General features: G+C 40.8%; 1 protein-coding gene across 1 annotated transcript; it reads right to left on the minus strand.

Annotated features, from left to right (window-relative positions):
* Positions 1-2,909: 2,909 nt before the first annotated feature.
* Positions 2,910-8,604, minus strand: LOC137030797 (legumain-like). Its single transcript, XM_067401229.1, has 9 exons — positions 8,539-8,604; positions 8,312-8,409; positions 6,405-6,486; positions 6,249-6,319; positions 5,766-5,841; positions 3,472-3,538; positions 3,236-3,354; positions 3,060-3,161; positions 2,910-2,951 (listed from the first exon to the last, which is right to left on the minus strand). Exons 1-9 carry the CDS (start codon positions 8,602-8,604, stop codon positions 2,910-2,912), a joined length of 723 nt encoding a protein of 240 aa, XP_067257330.1.
* Positions 8,605-19,364: the final 10,760 nt, after the last annotated feature.

The raw sequence follows: 19,364 nt of genomic DNA on the forward strand, positions 1-19,364 counted from the left end.
TTAAAACTTGCTACTTGCCACCTACTCGTGGTTTTATTTCGATTAATTTTAGTTAGACCAAGTGTGCTACACAAGTCCTGAAAAGTGAAGTCATTGGGACATTGGCAGCATCACTTTTCTACAGTGGAAGAGAGTGGAGGTGCATCCTCAATATTTTTTACAGTCCATGATGTAGGCCTTATTTTAGCCATTTAACCAAAATCCCATTCAAAAAAAACATTGACTTTGGGACGATGGAACCGGATAAAATGCTAACTCTGTTTCTGGCCTGATGTCACACCTGCACCACTCAGTATCAGCTAGATCAGCTCAAGCTGGACAACCATGATGGAGATGAATGAGAGTGAATGGTAGTTGAAAGCACTCAGGCTACTAAAATTTCTATAAACGCCCACGTGTATCTTTTAATCATTAGAAACACAATGTTAACAAATATAATGACAAATCAAATAGGTTTTGATCAAGTTTACTGCTGGTTGTCGTTTTTTAATATTCAGTAAACTGATAAATGGCGCCATCAGGTGGATCTTAAAGTGACAGCGCCCTCGTTTGCTGAGTGTCACCAAAGCCCTTCTCACTTACTGTCACTGATCTATTTAAATGTATAAAGATCAGTGGTTTCACTAGTACAAAACATGACGTTGATGTCCGTGTAGATTTTTCTTCTCAAAACTGACTTATGCTGGCCATAACTCTGTTGTATCCTAAAATCAGCAAAAAACTAATACTGAAATAAGTTTATAAAGACTTCATATGATAAATGTGTTTGTGTTTGTTAATGACTCACTAAAGGAATGACAGAGATCTTATACTTCACACTCACATACAGGCTACCTGTAGTCTTCTGTGAAATAGTTGTTTGAATGTTGTTGTGACTGATGTTCTAGACAACAATCTGTCTATTCAGACTGATGGTTTTGCCTACATTGTAAGAAAATGACTTTAAAAACTTCAAAGGCTAAAGTTAAGCTTTAAATGATCTACACCACAGTCGCGTGATTTTAAGCTTCCAACAACTCCTACGATATTTATTTAAGTTGAAAAGTTTGAGATAAATACATATTTAGCTATCAGCATTTTTAGAATTATACTAAACGGCCTTTTATTTGCTGAAAAAGTATAAACTATCAATCAGACGACAGACCTTAGAGATGACCTTAGAAATGTGTGTGTCAAATATGATACAGTAAGCTTCACAGAGTTCATAAACTGTAAAAAGTAATGAGTTATATCTACTCCATAAAATGTTGGCAACAGATTACAAGCAATATTATTAATTAAATACAACAAATGCCAACATTGAAGACACCTAGTAGAATCACTGAAGGAAATAGAAACACATGAATTAGCAGAGATTTAATTGAAAATGTTTGGTCACCATTATTGTGATCAGTGTTTAATTTAGTTGGGCAGTTTGACTCTGCTTTTTATGTCAATTTGTGGTTTTTGTAATGGTGTTTGCTAATTTTACACATTTTAAATGGTTGACTTTTAAGGAATTATTTTGATTAATTCTTACTCAATTTTTGAGTTTAATTAATAATATTGCTTGTAATCTGTTGCCGCAATTTTATTGTGTAGACAGAGCGTATTACTTTTTACAGTGTAACATCTGAACAGCATCTGTACAGTGTAGTTCTCTTTTGAACACCAGGTGGAGACAAATATCCATAAACATAAATCAGTCATAATCATTTTAAGTAAAGTCTTAAAAAAAACCTTACCAGGCCTTTACTTTGTTTGCAAATAATTCATCATTAATGCAATTTCTGACAGTCAAATATGTAACAAATTTTCCTCATCCTTCTGATGAGCAATTCTTTTTAGCTTATCAATGAGTAGAGAAAGTGTCTCCCATGAGATAAAAATGGAATTAAATATAACAGAATTTATATGTAAAATACGCAAATCCTCAAATAAGGATAAAAACTAAGACCAAATATCAAAAAAGAAGCTGTTCAGACATGTGGATCTGAGGATTATCCGTTTATCAACTGAACTTGACCACCTGGTGAGATCTATTGTATGGCTCAGTGTTTCTCTATTGGTCATGATTCTAAAACAGTGTTTTGAGAGAGCAACAATATTTACACCTGTCATGGGAATCAAGCTACTTATTTATAATTGACTACTGCCAAAAAAAAAAACAAAAAAAAAAAAACACCTAATTGATCATCTGTTTCTCTGATTTGCATTGCTTCACTATGCATCACTCAACTGATAGCATCACTTTAAGCATAACATTATTTATGCAACCAGTCATGTGTGAGCATGGGTGAGATTTTCACTTTTTTGGTTAGCATAACTTAGTTATGCAAGTGAATCTTTACCCAGTATATTTTTACTTATTAATGGTTTCCAGATTAACTTTCTTATCTAGCTTGTTCTTTGTTTACAGTATGGTCAGTAATAATAATAATAATAACTGTAAACACATAACAATAATCAATGTTCTTATTAAGGTATTGGGATAATGAATAGGTTCTGCATAATGCTGGTCCAAAAAAAGGTGGAGAAAACCTTTATATCAGCACACTTATAGTTAAAAGAGTCATCCTCATGGGTTCAATTATCAGGGAACAAACTGTTCAAATGGAGACCCTAAATGCACCGCAAGACACTGTATCCACGAATAATAATAAATAACACAGTCACTGGACTTTTAACTTTATTCCAAGTTTTATTGATTTCACAATATTTCATATCATTATTACCATTTTAGGCTTTGTTTTTGATCAAACAAACAAATGCATGCAAATGATCCATTTAATTCAATTTGATTCTAATCATAAAGCCAGAATTCTGAAACAAGAAACTAGTACAGAAGGTCATCAGATTACAGTTTTCATTTTCATGTGCTACTCAGAAGGATGCTTTCTTGAACAAGGTGCGAACAGCTTGCAGAGAGCTCAGTTTTCCAGAAACTCACTGAGGTAACTGTTGGCGATGTCCTAAAGAAAAAAAAAAAATTGTGTGTTCATATCCTGTTATATTAAAATAACAACTTAAATGTTCTCATTGTGTGTCATTCAAAACCACAAGTTTTAGAGTTGTAATACCTTGTTCCCAAACTGGCAGGGGCAGGGACCGGGATTTTCTCTCATATACTTCGCTTGTTTAAACTCTGTCAGCCGACGGAATTTTTCTGTCTTGAAGTCAGCCTGTGAGTGTAAAGACTAATAATGAGCTAATAAGGCCATTTGCAGTTTAAAGTTCATTGACAGAAAACACATACCGTATTAAGGTATTTCAGCCAAGTCGATGAGAATCGATCAGAGAGGTAGATGTTCTTGTGTTCGTCATAATCACTGGGAGTGCTTTGGATATTTTCGTCACATGCAGTCAATGCATAGGCTGGGTGACAGATTCAGAAACAGATTAGGACGTCCTTTTTTTGAAAATGGATTATGGACACTTTATATCTTATTACTTTTAAAGCGGATCAGATGTTGTTTCCATGTAATATTTTACCATTTCCACACTTGGAAAGGCCTTTCAACATCCTTGCAGAATAACTGCTGGTCATGAATATCACCATCTGCAGCACATATACACGTTGAGGAAAAAGTTTGAGATATTTAAAACTGCAACCAACTGGTTCTCTGTTACTTCAGGTTTTTTTATATCACTGCAGGTTGTTTTTGCTTGTTTCGGTAGCTTTGCGGTAGCAGTTGTGAAAGCTGTACTCTTAACCTTTGGATAACATGGACCTGCTATAGAAGAGAGGCAAGAAGAATCGCAATGTTTGAATTTCCTTTCATATTAAAGATTGGGATTTGTTAAGCAAGGTGGAGGAGGGTAAGATTGTCACATTTGGACATTTAGCAAATGATCTTTAAAGGTGCCCTAGAATTAAATATTGAATTTACCTCGGCATAGTCGAATAACAAGAGTTCAGTACATGGAAAAGACATACAGTGAGTTTCAACCACCATTTTTTCCTCCTTCTTATATAAATCTAATTTTTAAAAGACCTCCGAAGAACAGGCGAATCTCAACATAACACCGACTGTTACGTAACAATTGGGATCATTAATATGTACGCCCCCAATATTTGCATATGCCAGCTCATGTTCAAGGCATTAGACAAGGGCAGCCAGTATTAACGTCTGGATCTGTGCACAGCTGAATCATCAGACTAGGTAAGCAAGCAAGAACAATAGTGAAAAATGGCAGATGGAGCAATAATAACTGAAATGATTCATGATATCATGATATTTTTAGTGATATTTGTAAATTGTCTTTCTAAATGTTTCGTTAGCATGTTGCTAATGTACTGTTAAATGTGGTTAAAGTTACCATCGTTTATTACTGTATTCACGGAGACAAGAGAGTCGTCGCCATTTTCATTTTTAAACAATTGCAGTCTGTATAACGCATAAACACAACTTCATTCTTTATAAATCTCTCCAACAGTGTGTAATGTTAGCTTTAGCCACGGAGCACTATCAAACTCATTCAAATTTAATACATCCAAATAAATACTATACTTACATGATCCGATGTATGCATGCAGCATGCATGACGAACATCTTGTAAAGATCCATTTGAGGGTTATATTAGCTGTGTGAACTGTGTTTATGCTGTTCAAGGCAAGCGTGAGCTGCGTGGGTGGGGAGCACGAGAATTAAAGGGGCCGCAACCTGAATCGGTGCATAGTTAATGATGCCCCAAAATAGGCAGTTAAAAAAATTAATTAAAAAAAAAAAAATCTATGGAGTACTTGAGCTGAAACTTCACAGACACATTCAGGGGACACCTTTAAGTTTAACATATTATTAAACAGAATCCATCTCTCTCTCTCTCTCTCTCTCTCTCTCTCTCTCTATATATATATATATATATATATAAATATATATATATATACTGTATGTAAAAAATATGTAAACAACTGAATACGTACCTTTGAGAATTTCTTTTTTTGACTCATGTTGTTGATTGCTCCAATGATATCAGCTGGATAAAGCTGTAATTTAAAAAAAAAAAGTTATCTAGAAGTCAGATTCTAGATAATTAAATGCGGCAGATCTTTTCAATTTTTTGCTTTTTACTATATATATATATATATATATATATATATATATATCTATATATATATATAATATATTTTTTATTTTTATTTTTATTTTTTTGAAGCTGCTTGGTTTGAAAATGAATTCTGTTCATATATTTCTACACTTTTGACAATAGAGAATGGGCATTTTTATAACATAATATTTTTGGCTCATCATATACACTGCCCGGCTAAAAAAAAAAGTCGCCGTTTGGATGTAAATTGGCAAATGCTTAAGAGCCCATGATTGGATCATTATTGCAGTGATTATTATGTTTCTAGCATGTTATATGTTTGGCAACAGTTCTTTTAACTCTAACTGATGGAGTGTGTAGCTTTTCATTTCTTAATCATGCAGGAAGACACATCATGGCCATATTCCAGGATGACAACGCCATAATTCATCAGGCTCAAATTGTGAAAGAATGGCTGGGAGGGAGAATGAAGAATCATTTTCACACATGAATTGGCACCTCTGAGTCTTTGGGATGTGCTGGAGGAGACTTTACACAGTGCTGAAGACTTTAGATGAATTTAAGGTCTGGACTCAGAGGTGACAATTCATGTGTGAAAATGATCACTGCAAAAATGATCCTGATCCTCAACAGTGATCCTAAGAACATTTGCCTAATTAAATCCAAACAGTGATTTTTTTCCCTGGTAATTTCTGGGGGTATAAATAGTCTCTTAAATATTTGCTTTTTATACTTACTGGCTTCTCTGGAAATTGAAATGTGCCTTCAGTTCCCACACCAGTCATGTAGACGTATATGTTGTCATTTGCGTCACTGCATTAAATTAAAATAATAATGGTTCTTTATTTTAGCTACAGATTCATATTAGCTGAAAGCAGTAATTATGGGGCCAAACTCAGAAGCAGCAGATCTGTTATAATTATTTAGCTGTAGAATTCCTGGTGATTAATTGTAGGTAAAATCCTCATGTAAAATCATTTATTGCTTTTTGACCAGTAGGTGGTGCTGTCATTTAATTCATAGAAAATTGTTGTGTATTTTGAGAAAGGCAATAAAGAATGTTACAAAAAAAAGTTACAACCTAAGCACCTGTGCTTCACGCAAGTGAAATACTACTTTAGGTAAAATAATAATAATAATAAAAATATGATCAATATTGATAAATAACATATTGATAGCACTGAAAGATTTCTTCTTAACAAACAAACAAACAAACAAACCTTTTTATGACTTTTTTCCCTGTACTGTCATCCCCTTGAAGAGCAGCCAGGAAGTTCTCTGGAGTCACGTCCTTTAAGATCATAATTGATCATTATTGCCATAAGTTATAAATGCAATGAAAACATCAGAACAATATTTAACATTACAGATGTTACCTTTCCAGTGTAGTCCTTCGGAACTCCTTTGTACACATCTGTATCGTCTACTACACTGGTAATGACTCCATCAGCTGGGTTTCTGCAGGCAGAGAAGAAAATGAATGTGCATTGTCCAAATCGGTCCATATACAGGTGCTGGTCATATAATTAGAATATCATCAAAAAGCTGATTTAATTCACTAATTCCATTTATTTCTTTGAATTTTGATGATTATCACTGACAACTAAGGAAAATCCCAAATTCAGTATCTCAGAAAATTAGAATATTGTGAAAAGGTTCAATATTGAAGACACCTGGTGCCACACTCTAATCAGCTAATTAACTCAAAACACCTGCAAAGGCCTTTAAATGGTCACTCAGCCTAGTTCCGTAGGCTACACAATCATGGGGAAGACTGCTGACTTGACAGTTGTCCAAAAGACAACCATTGACACCTTGCACAAGGAGGGCAAGACACAAAAGGTCATTGCAAAAGAGGCTGGTTGTTCACACAGCTCTGTGTCCAAGCACATTAATAGAGAGGCGAAGGGAAGGAAAAGATGTGGTAGAAAAAAGTGTACAAGCAATAGGGATAATCGCACCCTGGAGATAATTGTGAAACAAAACCCATTCAAAAATGTGGAGGAGATTCACAAAGAGTGGACTGCAACTGGAGTCAGTGCTTCAAGAACCACCACGCACAGACGTATGCAAGACATGGGTTTCAGCTGTCGCATTCCTTGTGTCAAGCCTCTCTTGAACAACAGACAGCGTCAGAAGCGGCTAAAGACAAAAAGGACTGGACTGCTGCTGAGTGGTCCAAAGTTATGTTCTCTGATGAAAGTAAATTTTGCATTTCCTTTGGAAATCAGGGTCCCAGAGTCTGGAGGAAGAGGCACACAATCCACGTTGCTTGAGGTCCAGTGTAAAGTTTCCACAGTCAGTGATGGTTTGGGGTGCCATGTCATCTGCTGGTGTTGGTCCACTGTGTTTTCTGAGGTCCAAGGTCAACGCAGCCATATACCAGGAAAGTTTTAGAGCAATTCATGCTTCCTGCTGCTGACCAACTTTATGGAGATGCAGATTTCATTTTCCAAAAGGACTTGGCACCTGCACACAGTGCCAGAGCTACCAGTACCTGGTTTAAGGATCATGGTATCCCTGTTCTTAATTGGCCAGCAAACTCGCCTGACCCTAACCCCATAGAAAATCTATGGGGTATTGTGAAGAGGAAGATGCGATATGCCAGACCCAACAATGCAGAAGAGCTGAAGGCCACTATCAGAGCAACCTGGGCTCTCATAACACTTGAGCAGTGCCACAGACTGATCGACTCCATGCCACGCCGCATTGCTGCAGTAATTCAGGCAATAGGAGCCCCAACTAAGTATTGAGTGCTGTACATGCTCATACTTTTCATGTTCATACTTTTCTGTTGGCCAAGATTTCTAAAAATACTTTCTTTGTATTAATCTTAAGTAATATTCTAATTTTCTGAGATACTAAATTTGGGATTTTCCTTAGTTGTCTGTTATAATCATCAAAATTAAAAGAAATAAACATTTGAAATATATCAGTCTGTGTGTAATGAATGAATATAATATACAAGTTTCACATTTTGAATGGAATTAGTGAAATAAATCAACTTTTTGATGATATTCTAATTATATGACCAGCACCTGTATGTCATGGATTTTTTAAATAACGTAAATCTTTCATGGGTTTTCTACTAAATATTTCAGTAAGAGACATCATTTACATTATATTAAGCCATACAAGTCCTAACAACAGGGGTTCCACCAGACTTTGGTGATGCAGCGATACTTATGTAATGTGGTCAGTGAATTTTACAACAGGTTTAGCTCTGAAGATTGAGATCAACCATGAAACACATGATACTCAAAAGCTTGAGGAAATTACTCACTGAGGATTGTGAGCAATGTCATCATACATCATCACCACAATCTGCTCATCAGGAATTCCATGTTTCTTAATTATCTGATAGAAACAGCACACATTGGCCTGAAACACAAATAAAAAAGTATGATATCCATGTTCACTTACTGTCATCATATTCAACTGGCGGTACAGCACACCTTGAGAAATTTGTAAGCCATTTTTCTAAAGGAAATAACAAAAACAAAGACAAACCTGGTGTTGATAATCTTCCCAGTCCTTTGAGCCGGCGACAAGGAGAATCCATTTTTTCCCAGACATTTCTTGAGCTTTTTCAAAGTAAAGTCTATTGGAATTTAAAATAATAATAAAAAATAACAATAATTACATTTAAAGCTAAATTGATATTGTTCTAATACTTTTAATCAACTAACTTGTATTTTGCCTCATTTAATATGATTTAAGAAACACAGAAAAAAACACAAAAATGTTGGTGATATGTTATATAGTTTATGGCGAAATAACAAGAGCTCAAGTTTTAAACTTTACTCAAGTGTTGCTTTCTGTTCATGAAGTGCAGAAATGTCAATCACTTATCATAATGTTAATTGTTGGTTTAACTTAAAAAAGTAAGCTACCTGGTTGCCTTAAATTGAGTTAAAATTAAAGGTGCTCTAGAATTAAATATTGAATTTACCTTGGCTTAGTTAAATAACAAGAGTTCAGTACACGGAAAAGACATACATTGAGTCTCAAACTCCATTGTTTCCTCCTCCTTATATAAATCTCATTTTTAAAAGACCTCCGAAGAACAGGCGAATCTCAACATAACACCAACTGTTACGTAACAGTCGGGATCATTAATATGTACGCCCCCAATATTTGCATATGCCAGCTCATGTTCAAGGCATTACACAAGGGCAGAACATCTGGATGTGCACAGCTGAATCATCAGACTAGGTAAGCAAGCAAGAACAATAGCGAAAAATGGCAGATGGAGCAATAATAACTGACATGATCCATGATGTGATGATATTTTTAGTGATATTTGTAAATTGTCTTTCTAAATGTTTCGTTAGCATGTTGCTAAGGTACTGTTAAATGTGGTTAAAGTTACCATCGTTTATTACTGTATTCACGGAGACAAGAGCCGTCACTACTTTCATTTTTAAACACTTGCAGTCTGTATAATTCATAAACACATCTTCATTATAAATCTCTCAAACAGTGTGTAATGTTAGCTTTAGCCACGCAGCATAGCCTCAAACTCATTCAGAATCAAATTTAAACATCCAAATAAATACAATACTCACATAATCTGACGCATGCATGCAGTATGCATGACGAACATCTTGTAAAGAGCCATTTTGAGGGTTATATTAGCTGTGTGAACTGTTTTTATGCTGTTCAAGGCAAGTGCGAGTTCCGGGGCGGGGGAGCGCGAGATTTAAAGGGGGCGCAACCTATATAACGGTGCATAGTTAATGATGCCCCAAAATAGGCAGTTAAAAAAATTAATTAAAAAAAAAATTTTTTTGACTATTTTGAGCTGAAACTTCACAGACACATTCAGGGGAGACCTTAGACTTATATTACATCTTTTAAAAAGAAGTTCTAGGGCACCTTTAAAACATTTGAGTTAATACAATGAAGGTGATTGATTAAATCAACATAAATACAAAATATTATGTTATCTGAACCACATTAATTATCTAAGATGATTTGACAAAATAAAAAATGTTGTGATAACAAATCATATGTTTTTTTACAGTGTAATTTACCTGGTCAAGAAATGTCTACATTTTCTATCTAACCGAATTATCAACATAATGAAACACAAATGCTAAAAGTGTTTAGTGATTAAGATTATTGATGTACAATCTAAAAAAAAAAAAAAAAGATGGTTATTTAAAGGTTCTTTACACGCAGTAACAGTTCTATTTAGAACCGTATCGTTCTGAAGAACTGTTTATAAAGCGAAATGGTTCTTTGTGTCAGAGTTAGGATTCTTTATTCCTGCCTTTTTGTAACTGTCAAACCCACCTCATTACTGATTTTCTGGAGCTCAGCAGCCATTCAATTACACTGTCAACACACTCTCAACAGGTACATGATTTCTTTTTTAAAATGTCTATAAATTAGAACTAAAAACTGTCAATCAAAATACACACATAATGATGGACGTATAGACATTTCGCTGGAACTTGGTCTTCATTACATCTATACCATGTTCATTGTCAATTGTTATTTAGGCTGTTAATGTATTCAGCTAATAATTGTCGTTAGAGAGTTTTTGTAGCATTTTTGCTACAATTTGCCATATCAGTAAAACAATTATTATTATGTAGGCAACGTATGTTAGGCAACAATCATATTATAAGACAAGACAGATAGAGTAAAAAAAAAAACATCAATGTTAATAAATAATAAGAATGATATTAATAATACTAATATTAATAATATGAAGATACTAGTCTATTGTGTCATCATACCTGCGTTGAGTGTCAGGTGTTCCTCTGTGTCGTTCAGTCGTTTTCTGGTGCTTTAGTTGGACGATCACTTTCTTTATATAGGCTGTCTTTTACAGTCATTTGAGACTCATTGGTGTAGAATTTGTGCTGGTGAGAGTGCCTTTCTAATGTTATGCAATATTTCCCATATTTACTGTAATTTACAGCAGTTTAAGTGGAAAAAGTAGCTACTCCCCTTTATTTTCACACGTGTGTCATCTAGTATCATCAAAAAAATATGAATTTAATTTTGTAATCAGTAAATGCATTTAGCGATGATCTACACCAGTGCTTCTGTGTGAAAACACTTTATTTGTTCACTTAGAAATCAAAAGAAAGACATTATCCCCCCTCCATTTATAATGTAAACATAATAAGCATACATAAACAATGTATGACAAACTGCTGAGCATTCCCCTGCACAATGAACATGCTAAAGACACAAGATAGTGCTCTACATTCCTCACATCTGTTTAGTTAAGAGCGAATTATTTATATGATGCAAAAACACCAGAGAAGAGTTCAAATCGTTTCTTTATGATCTTGAGGTGTTTGACAATGGGTTTTCTGTTCCCTAATACTTCTAAAGCCAAATATAATGGTTTTTATACTGTGCAAACTGTATATTCTATCGCCTTACACTAACCCTACCCATCACAAAAAAATCAGCTGATTGTCAAATTCCAACCCCACCCATATCAGCTGATCTGGGGCCATATTCACAAAACATCTTAGGAGAAACTCTTAAAAATAATGGGCGTGTCAGTCTTAATTTTAGGAGTCCTACATTTTTGCTCTAAGAGTATTTCACAAAGCATTTTAGCGCTAAAACTAGCTCCTAAGTCTGTGAAAAGTTAGGAGTAGTCAAGAGGACTCCTAAATCACTAAGACCAAATCACAAACAATCCTAATCCACCTAAAGACACTGTACACCATTGAGACAATAGCGATAGAGCCTTGGGTGCTGAACTTTTTTTTTATAAATGCAATACATTTTGATTTATAGATTTGAATCTACAATGAGATGCCAAAAAAACAAAAAAAAAAAAACAACAAAAAAACAATCTTTAACAAATAAATAAATATTGTCTGATTACCTGTGGCAGTGGTTTTACAATCAACTGCATATACTAGTTTAATTAGTGACACTTAGACTTAGATTTGAATAGGGCAACATTTGTATTTTAAAACCTTTATTTTTCATTCTACAATATTTCTATGATTAAATCGCTGACTCCTCCCCCATCAGCCAATCACAGTGTGTTTACTCCATAGCAACGAGGTCAACCCCGCCCTTACTCTCAGCTTAAGACTTCGGTCTATTCCTTAGTAAAAGTTTGTCTCAGCAGCTTTTTTGAATAGGTTTTAAGAGAAAACTCTTAGCTAAGAACTTTTACTGCTATTTAGGAGAACTCTTAGTGGTAGGATAAAATGTTTTGTGAATACGGCCCCTGATTTCTATGGACCCAATTGGTAACTCTCAAAGGCAGCTTCCGTCTCTCTGCTTGCTTGGCTGCCTCCACTGCACGCTGCTTGCAACTCACCTCCTCCCCCAGATCCTCCTTAAAGGATTAGTTCACTTTCAAATAAAATTTTCCTGATAATTTACTCACCCACATGTAATCCAAGATGTCCATGTTTTTCTTTCTTCATCTGAAAAGAAATTAAGGTTTTTGATGAAAACATTCCAGGATTATTCTCCTTATAGTGGACTTCACTGGACTCCAAACGGTTGAAGGTCAAAATTACAGTTTCAGAGCAGCTTCAAACGGCTTTAAATGATACCAGATGAGGAATAAGAGTCTTATCTAGAGAAACCATCTGTCATTTTGTAAAAAATGTAAATGTATATGCTTTATATAAACAAATGATCACCTTTCGAGTGGTTCCGCCAAAACCGCACTTTCGTATTCTTGAAAAAGCTTACGCTGTATGTCCAACGCCTTCCCTATTCTACTTACGGAACGAACGCAGCTCCATTTTTTCCATAAAAATCCAAACGTGAAGTGTCTGTGTGTTTGACACCTCACAACTCTCATGTAACCTCGAACGAGGGCTCAACATTGCTCTTATTTAGCTTAAGTTGTATCTTAAATCAAATTTTCAAAGATAGACAAGGTGTTCCTCTGTGCTGTTCCCATGAAAAAAAAAAAATGTCTTGAGTGAATATTTAATTTTACTCGTCTTAATTTAAAGCATGATATTCCTTTAAACTTCAAATAAAAAAAGTGGCCATATGTTGTCATACTATTATGGTGTGCCTGAACTCAACATCTGACATTTTGCAGTAGCCATGATCTAATATTGCACTCAAAAATGAACTTTCACTGTTGTTAGTTTCACTCAATCCATCCTTGTTCAAATTACTTAAAAAAAAAACTCATGTAACTATGTGAATTTAATATAACCAAGTTGTTTCTACTAAAAATGAATATTGTCAGCTTTACTTAATATTAGTGAATGAAATGCACAAATTAATGTAGACATAACTGACTTTGCAAGGGACTGCATTAGGAGAGTAAAATTGGGGATTAAAGTGTTATTTTATGTGTTTTTCAGTAAAGGGAAAGATGTTGTTTGTTTATGATAGTGTTTAATGTTCATTTATGTTGGACATTTAGAAAAGTTTCTGTAATGTTTTTGAATTTTGTGGTTACCAGTATGCAGAAGACTGGCGCCTGTGTTTAGGATGTGAACACTCATATTTGCATGTTTAGGAAGGAATTCTTGCTCGTAGTTCAATCGAGTTTGATCAATGAGTTATTTTTGAGTGCATTTTATAGAGCAAATAATTTAATAAAGTTAATTAAGTCAATAAATGTGTTCACCTTACGTAATAACATTATTTAAGTAAACTGCACATATAAATATTGTGTAATTGACAAATTCAAATGATTTGTATTTACTCAAACATTTTGTCAGCTTTATTTGAATTTCTTTTGTTCATACAACTAAATTGTTATTTGTACAAATTACTTTTTTTTTCTTTCTTTTTTTTTAAGTAAAACCAACAGGTCTTTTTTTCGAGTGTGGTGAAAATATACAAAAATGTATAATATCGGTTCCCATTCAGTCGGTCACGTTCGACGTACGTCGGACAGACCGACGAATAGGAATCTCGCTAGAGAGGCCAATCTACTTCGAGTGTAACTAAACGAGCCAATGCACATTGGCATGCAATCATATGCATCAGCTGCTCGCCTCGCAGCGCGGGTATATAATGAGCAGCAGGTGCGTTGCAGCTTCAGCTTTTCGCTTCGGAGCCGAACGGTGTTTGTTCCTGTTCTCTGCAAGCGAGTGTCTGCTAGAAGACGAGTCAAGCTTTTGGTTGAACTTCTCTTTTTTTTTCCGAGTGCGGGCGAACAGCACAGCAGCGGGGTCGACGTCCTCTCTTTTTCTGTTTCGTTTGCCGTTTTTGAGCAAATAGCTGTTTGACAGCGTCAGAAGGCTGTTCTCACGGCCGGTACGGTGCGCTTTTGAGCGCTGAAAAGCCGTTTTTACGGCTGGTAAGAGTGAGCGCCTTCAAAGAGAGAGAAAGCACATGACAGGCTGCACACAATCCCTGTCTGTGTTGCGGTGGCCGTTCCCCTGCGTGCTTCAGCACTTCTAAAAGAGTAAAGTCCCTGAAAGAGCTTACACAAGTAGATTCGCGTCTTTTAAAGACGACATCCTACTTGTGTTTCTGGATGCGATCGTTCCTGTCCTCACTGACGGCCACGATCACCGTTTCGCATGTCTGGGCGCGTGCTGAAATGATGTTCGTGGGTGTTCATGTTTTCATATGAGAACATGATCACGTCGACACGCCGGTCGTGACTCTTCTTTCTCCGGGAAGCTTGAGTCCCCTCTGTTGTTGGCCAGCTGCCGCTTGTGTGTAAAAGCACAGCCGCGGCTCTGCCCGACACTCTGGGAGACCGCGGAGATCAGCGAGAGCAAACCTCTCGCTCCTCTGCGTGTCGTGTGCCGTCGAGCTGCCGGGCTGCAGCGCGGGTTGTCACGGCAACCCAGCGCTCGCTCGGCGCTCTAGATGCGCGGTTCCCTTGCGTAATCTCCATTGTAGCGCCCTCTCTGGTGCACCAGAAGAGGTCTACTTTGCTGATATGGCTTGGGTGACATGAGGTTGAGGGGTTCCTTCGGGGAACCAACCCCCTAGGGCCCCTCCTCTCTAGCGCATTGCAAGCTGTGCAGTTTCTGGATTGGATTGCTGGTCCTTTTCATAGGGGAACCTAGCATTTCATTCAGAGCTCCAGCTGAGGGACAGACGTCGATTGCAGCATCGGAGAGAGTGCTGTTATGCTCTGGAAATGAGGGTGACGCTGCCCACTGTAATGGTGTGTGCTTATGCTGACTCAGATTCAGAGTTTACAGCCATGCTTTCCTGGGTCTTCCAGATGTGCATGGAAAACTTGGCAGTATGGGTATATTGGTGCCATAAATATGGAATGCCAAAGGTGCCAATCTGCATAAGTTTTTCCTCTCTCACTACCCTCTTGGATGGGGTGGCTGTACACAGACCACACCCACCCTGCATGTGAGGCCAAGGCACTCTTTTTGCATGAGGGTAGTTCTGTGCTGGGGTTGAGCTGCGCTTGTTGACTAACCGTGATCAAAGTCACGGCGCAGGCCCTCAGCCAGACGATGTCCACCTCCGTGGTCCAGAAGTGCCCCCTGGCTTACCTTGTGAGGTGTGAGAGGTTGTCAAGCTAAATGCTTTCTCAATGCTCCCATCTTACGAGGTGGCCTTTCGGTGACACTGTCGAGGACTGAGCCCAGCGGTTCTCCTCAGTTAGTAGCGGATAGGGAGCTTCCCATGACAAACCATTGAGTTCCTCTTGGGCCGCCCCTCAGTCTGCTCGTCGCCAAGGGTGTCGTCCCCTGCAAGAAACTCCGGCCCAGCAGGCTCTGCTGTATCCATTGCGGGGAGATGACGCCTCCCGTCTCTGCAGCTGTTTAACTGGTTGGTGAGAATCACCCCTGAGACGGGCGACCCAGAGATGGGTGGGGCTGCTCTTCCACCCCTGGAGGAGGGCCAGGTGGTAAATCCTTTATTGGGTTTGTTTCTGTTCCGCCACTGACCCAAGAGGCAGCGGTACCCAAATTTTAAAGAGCAGTTCCTCCATTTCCAGGTCTGAAGAGGGTTTGGAGAGCAGTGGGAGGAGAAAAACCTCACCACTCTCATCCCCCTCTTCTGTCGCCAGTGGACAGCAGCGAGCAGCGGGCAGCCAAAGCCTCGACTGCTCCCTCTGTCCATCCGTGGAGCCAGGTAAGTGTTGCCTAGCACACTGTGACGCCGCGTCGGGCCGCCTCACAAAGAGAGCCCCCGAGCCGCGTCCCTGTGTTCCACCTCGCTGCCCTGCTGCGGGTACACCGGTGGTCCCTTTGGTCCTGCTTGTACGGTCTCTGCGAGCCGGGTTAGCGCTCCCCAGTCCGTCTCGCTGGCTCCTTCGGACCATCAGGGTCGGCTTTGCGATTCAGTTCGCCCGGCTCCCCCAAGTTCAGGGACGTCCTCTTCACTACAGTGAAAGATGCCGATGCCCCTGTCCTGCGTGCGGAGATCGCAGTCCTACTGGCGAAGGACGCGATAGAGCCGGTCCCTCCAGCCGATTTGAGGTCGGGGTTCTACAGCCCCTACTTCATTGTACCCAGGAAAAGCGGCGGGTTACGACCGATCTTGGACCTGCGAGTTTTGAATCGGAGCCTCCACAAGCTACCATTCAAAATGCTCACGCAGAAACGCATTTTCGAGTGCATCCGTCCCCGAGATTGGTTTGCAGCGATTGACCTGAAGGACGCGTACTTCCATGTTTCAATTCTTCCGCGACACAGGCCATTCCTGAGATTCGCGTTCGAAGGTTGAGCATATCAGTACAGAGTCCTACCCTTCGGGCTGGCCCTGTCTCCCCGCGTCTTCACGAAAGTCGTGGAGGGAGCCCTTGTTCCCATGAGAGAACGGGGTGTTCGCATTCTCAACTATCTCGACGACTGGCTCATTCTAGCACAGTCCCGGGATCAGTTGTGCAAACACAGGGATTTGGTGCTCAGACACCTCAGCCAGTTGGGGCTTCAGGTCAACTGGGAAAAGAGCAAACTCGCCCGGTGCAGAGGATCTCTTTTCTCGGTATGGAGTTGGATTCGGTCGAGCAGATAGCACGCCTCACAGAGGAACGTGCTCGGTCAGTGTTGAACTGCCTGAATACATTCAATGGCAGGACAGCGGTCCCACTGAAGTTCTTTCAGAGGCTCCTGGGGCATATGGCGGCTGCTGCGGCTGTAACACCGCTCGGTCTGCTTCATATGAGACCGCTTCAGCACTGGCTTCATGGCCGAGTCCCGAGATGGGCGTGGCAGCGAGGCACATTCCGGGTGCCAATCACTCAGGAGTGCCGCCGAACCTTCAGTCCGTGGTCGGACCCCTTGTTTCTTCGGGCAGGAGTGCCCCTAGAACAGGTGTCCCGGCATGCTGTGGTGTTCACAGATGCTTCTGCCACCGGCTGGGGTGCCACGTAATACGGGCATGCAGTCTCAGGGGTTTGGACGGGACCCCATCTGCATTGGCACATCAATTGCCTCGAGTTGCTGGCAGTACGCCTTGCTCTGAGCCGCCTCAAAGGCCTGCTTCAGGGCAAGCATGTACTGGTCCGTATGGACAACACTGCGACCGTTGCGTACATCAACCGTCAAGGTGGTCTACGCTCCCGTCGCATGTCACAACTCGCCCGCCATCTCCTCCTGTGGAGTCGGAAGCATCTGAGGTCGCTTCGCGCCATTCATGTCTCCGGTGTGCTCAACCGAGTGGCCGACGAGCTATCACGAGCTGCGCTGCCAGGAGAGTGGCGACTCCACCCCCAGGTGGTTCAGCTGATCTGGAGAGAATTCGGAAAGGCTCAGGTAGACCTGTTTGCCTCACCAGAAACCTCCCACTGCCAGTTGTTTTACTCTCTGACCGAGGGGACACTCGGGACAGATGCACTGGCTCACAGCTGGCCCCGGGGCCTGCGCAAATATGCGTTTCCCCCAGTGAGCCTACTTGCACAGACCCTGTGCAAAGTCAGGGAGGACGAGGAGCAGGTCTTGTTAGTTGCGCCTTACTGGCCCAACCGGACCTGGTTCCCAGAACTCTCACTCCTCGCGACAGCCCCTCCCTGGCCCATCCCTCTGAGGAAAGACCTTCTTTCTCAGAGACGGGGCACTCTTTGGCACCCGCGTCCAGACCTCTGGAAACTCCATGTCTGGTCCCTTGGACGGGATGCGGAGGTTCTAGGTGACTTACCCCCTGAGGTACTTAACACCATCACTTCGGCACGTGCACGGTCTACGAGACGTGCTTACGCCTCCAAAGTGGAACCTGTTCGTCGAGTGGTGCTCTTCTCGCCGGGAAGACCCCCGAAGATGCTCGATCAGAGTCGTGCTTTCCTTCTTGCAGTAGGGTTGGAGCGTAGGCTGTCCCCCTCCACCCTCAAAAGTCCATACTGCTGCTATATCCGCTTACCACGACCACTTAGATGGCAAATCTGTTGGTCAGCACGACCTGGTCATCAGGTTCCTTAGGGGGCGAGACGGTTAAATCCTTCTCGTCCCCTCTCCATACCCTCTTGGGACCTCACTCTGGTGCTGAGAGCACTTCAGATTGCTCCCTTTGAGCCTTTGCTGTCAGTAGACTTAAAGATTCTGTCTATGAAGACTTTGCTGCTGGTGGCATTGGCCTCCATCAAGAGGGTAGGGGACCTGCAGTCATTTTCGGTCGACGAATCGTGCCTGGAGTTCGGGCCGGGTGATAGCCACGTGGTACTAAGACCCCGGCCTGGCTATGTGCCCAAGGTTCCTACCAGTCCCTTCAGGGACCAGGTGGTGAGCCTGCAAGCGCTGCCCTCGGAGGAGGCAGACCCAGCCCTGGCTTTACTCTGTCCAGTCCGCGCTTTGCGACTGTACATAGACAGAACCTAAAGCCTCAGGACCTCAGACCAGCTCTTGTCTGTTATGGAGGCCAGCAGAAGGGAAAGGCTGTCTCCAAGCAGAGGATGGCCCACTGGATAGTGGATGCCATCGCCCTGGCTTACCAAGCTCAGGGTGTGCCCTGCCCGCTCAGGTTGCATGCTCACTCCACGAGAGGTGTCGCATCCTCCTGGGCGCTGGCTCGTGGCGCCTCGCTGACAGACATTTGTAGAGCTGCGGGCTGGGCGACACCTAACACGTTCGCTAGATACTATAGCCTTCGTGTCGAGCCGGTCTCCTCCCATGTTCTCGCCACAGGTCAGAGGCACGGAGAGGCCCCGGCTTAGTGTCGGCTTGCTGCGCTACATGCGCTTCTTTTCTCCAGAGAGTCCCTACAAGGCAGACCCTGTCGAGTCCTCCGATATCCCTTCGGCAGCCGACGTGGCGGAGCGTCTGGCGCCAGGCCTATACTCCGTTGTATCCTTGAGAACCGGGTTTAGGCTGGGTTCCATATGTGTGACCCTACGGGGATCCCATATGGTTGGTTCCACGGTTGCTCCTAAACGAAGCCCGTGTCTTTCCCTCTGGGAGAACCTACCCTTCATCGGGTTGGAGTCACCCCAGCTCTTCCATATGTAG

This window comes from Chanodichthys erythropterus, chromosome 11 (assembly GCF_024489055.1).
Source record: "Chanodichthys erythropterus isolate Z2021 chromosome 11, ASM2448905v1, whole genome shotgun sequence".
Classification (NCBI taxonomy): domain Eukaryota; kingdom Metazoa; phylum Chordata; class Actinopteri; order Cypriniformes; family Xenocyprididae; genus Chanodichthys; species Chanodichthys erythropterus.

Excerpts from the sequence above, each read along its gene's own strand:
- LOC137030797 (XM_067401229.1), bottom strand. The coding sequence starts at position 8,604 with ATGTCTGGGAAAAAATGGATTCTCCTTGTCGCCGGCTCAAAGGACTGG. Across the intron at positions 5,842-6,248 it reads GGGAAAAAAGTCATAAAAAG|TGACGCAAATGACAACATAT; the intron begins GTTTGTTTGTTT and ends AATTTAATGCAG. Across the intron at positions 3,355-3,471 it reads CCTTTCCAAGTGTGGAAATG|CCTATGCATTGACTGCATGT; the intron begins GTAAAATATTAC and ends TCTGTCACCCAG.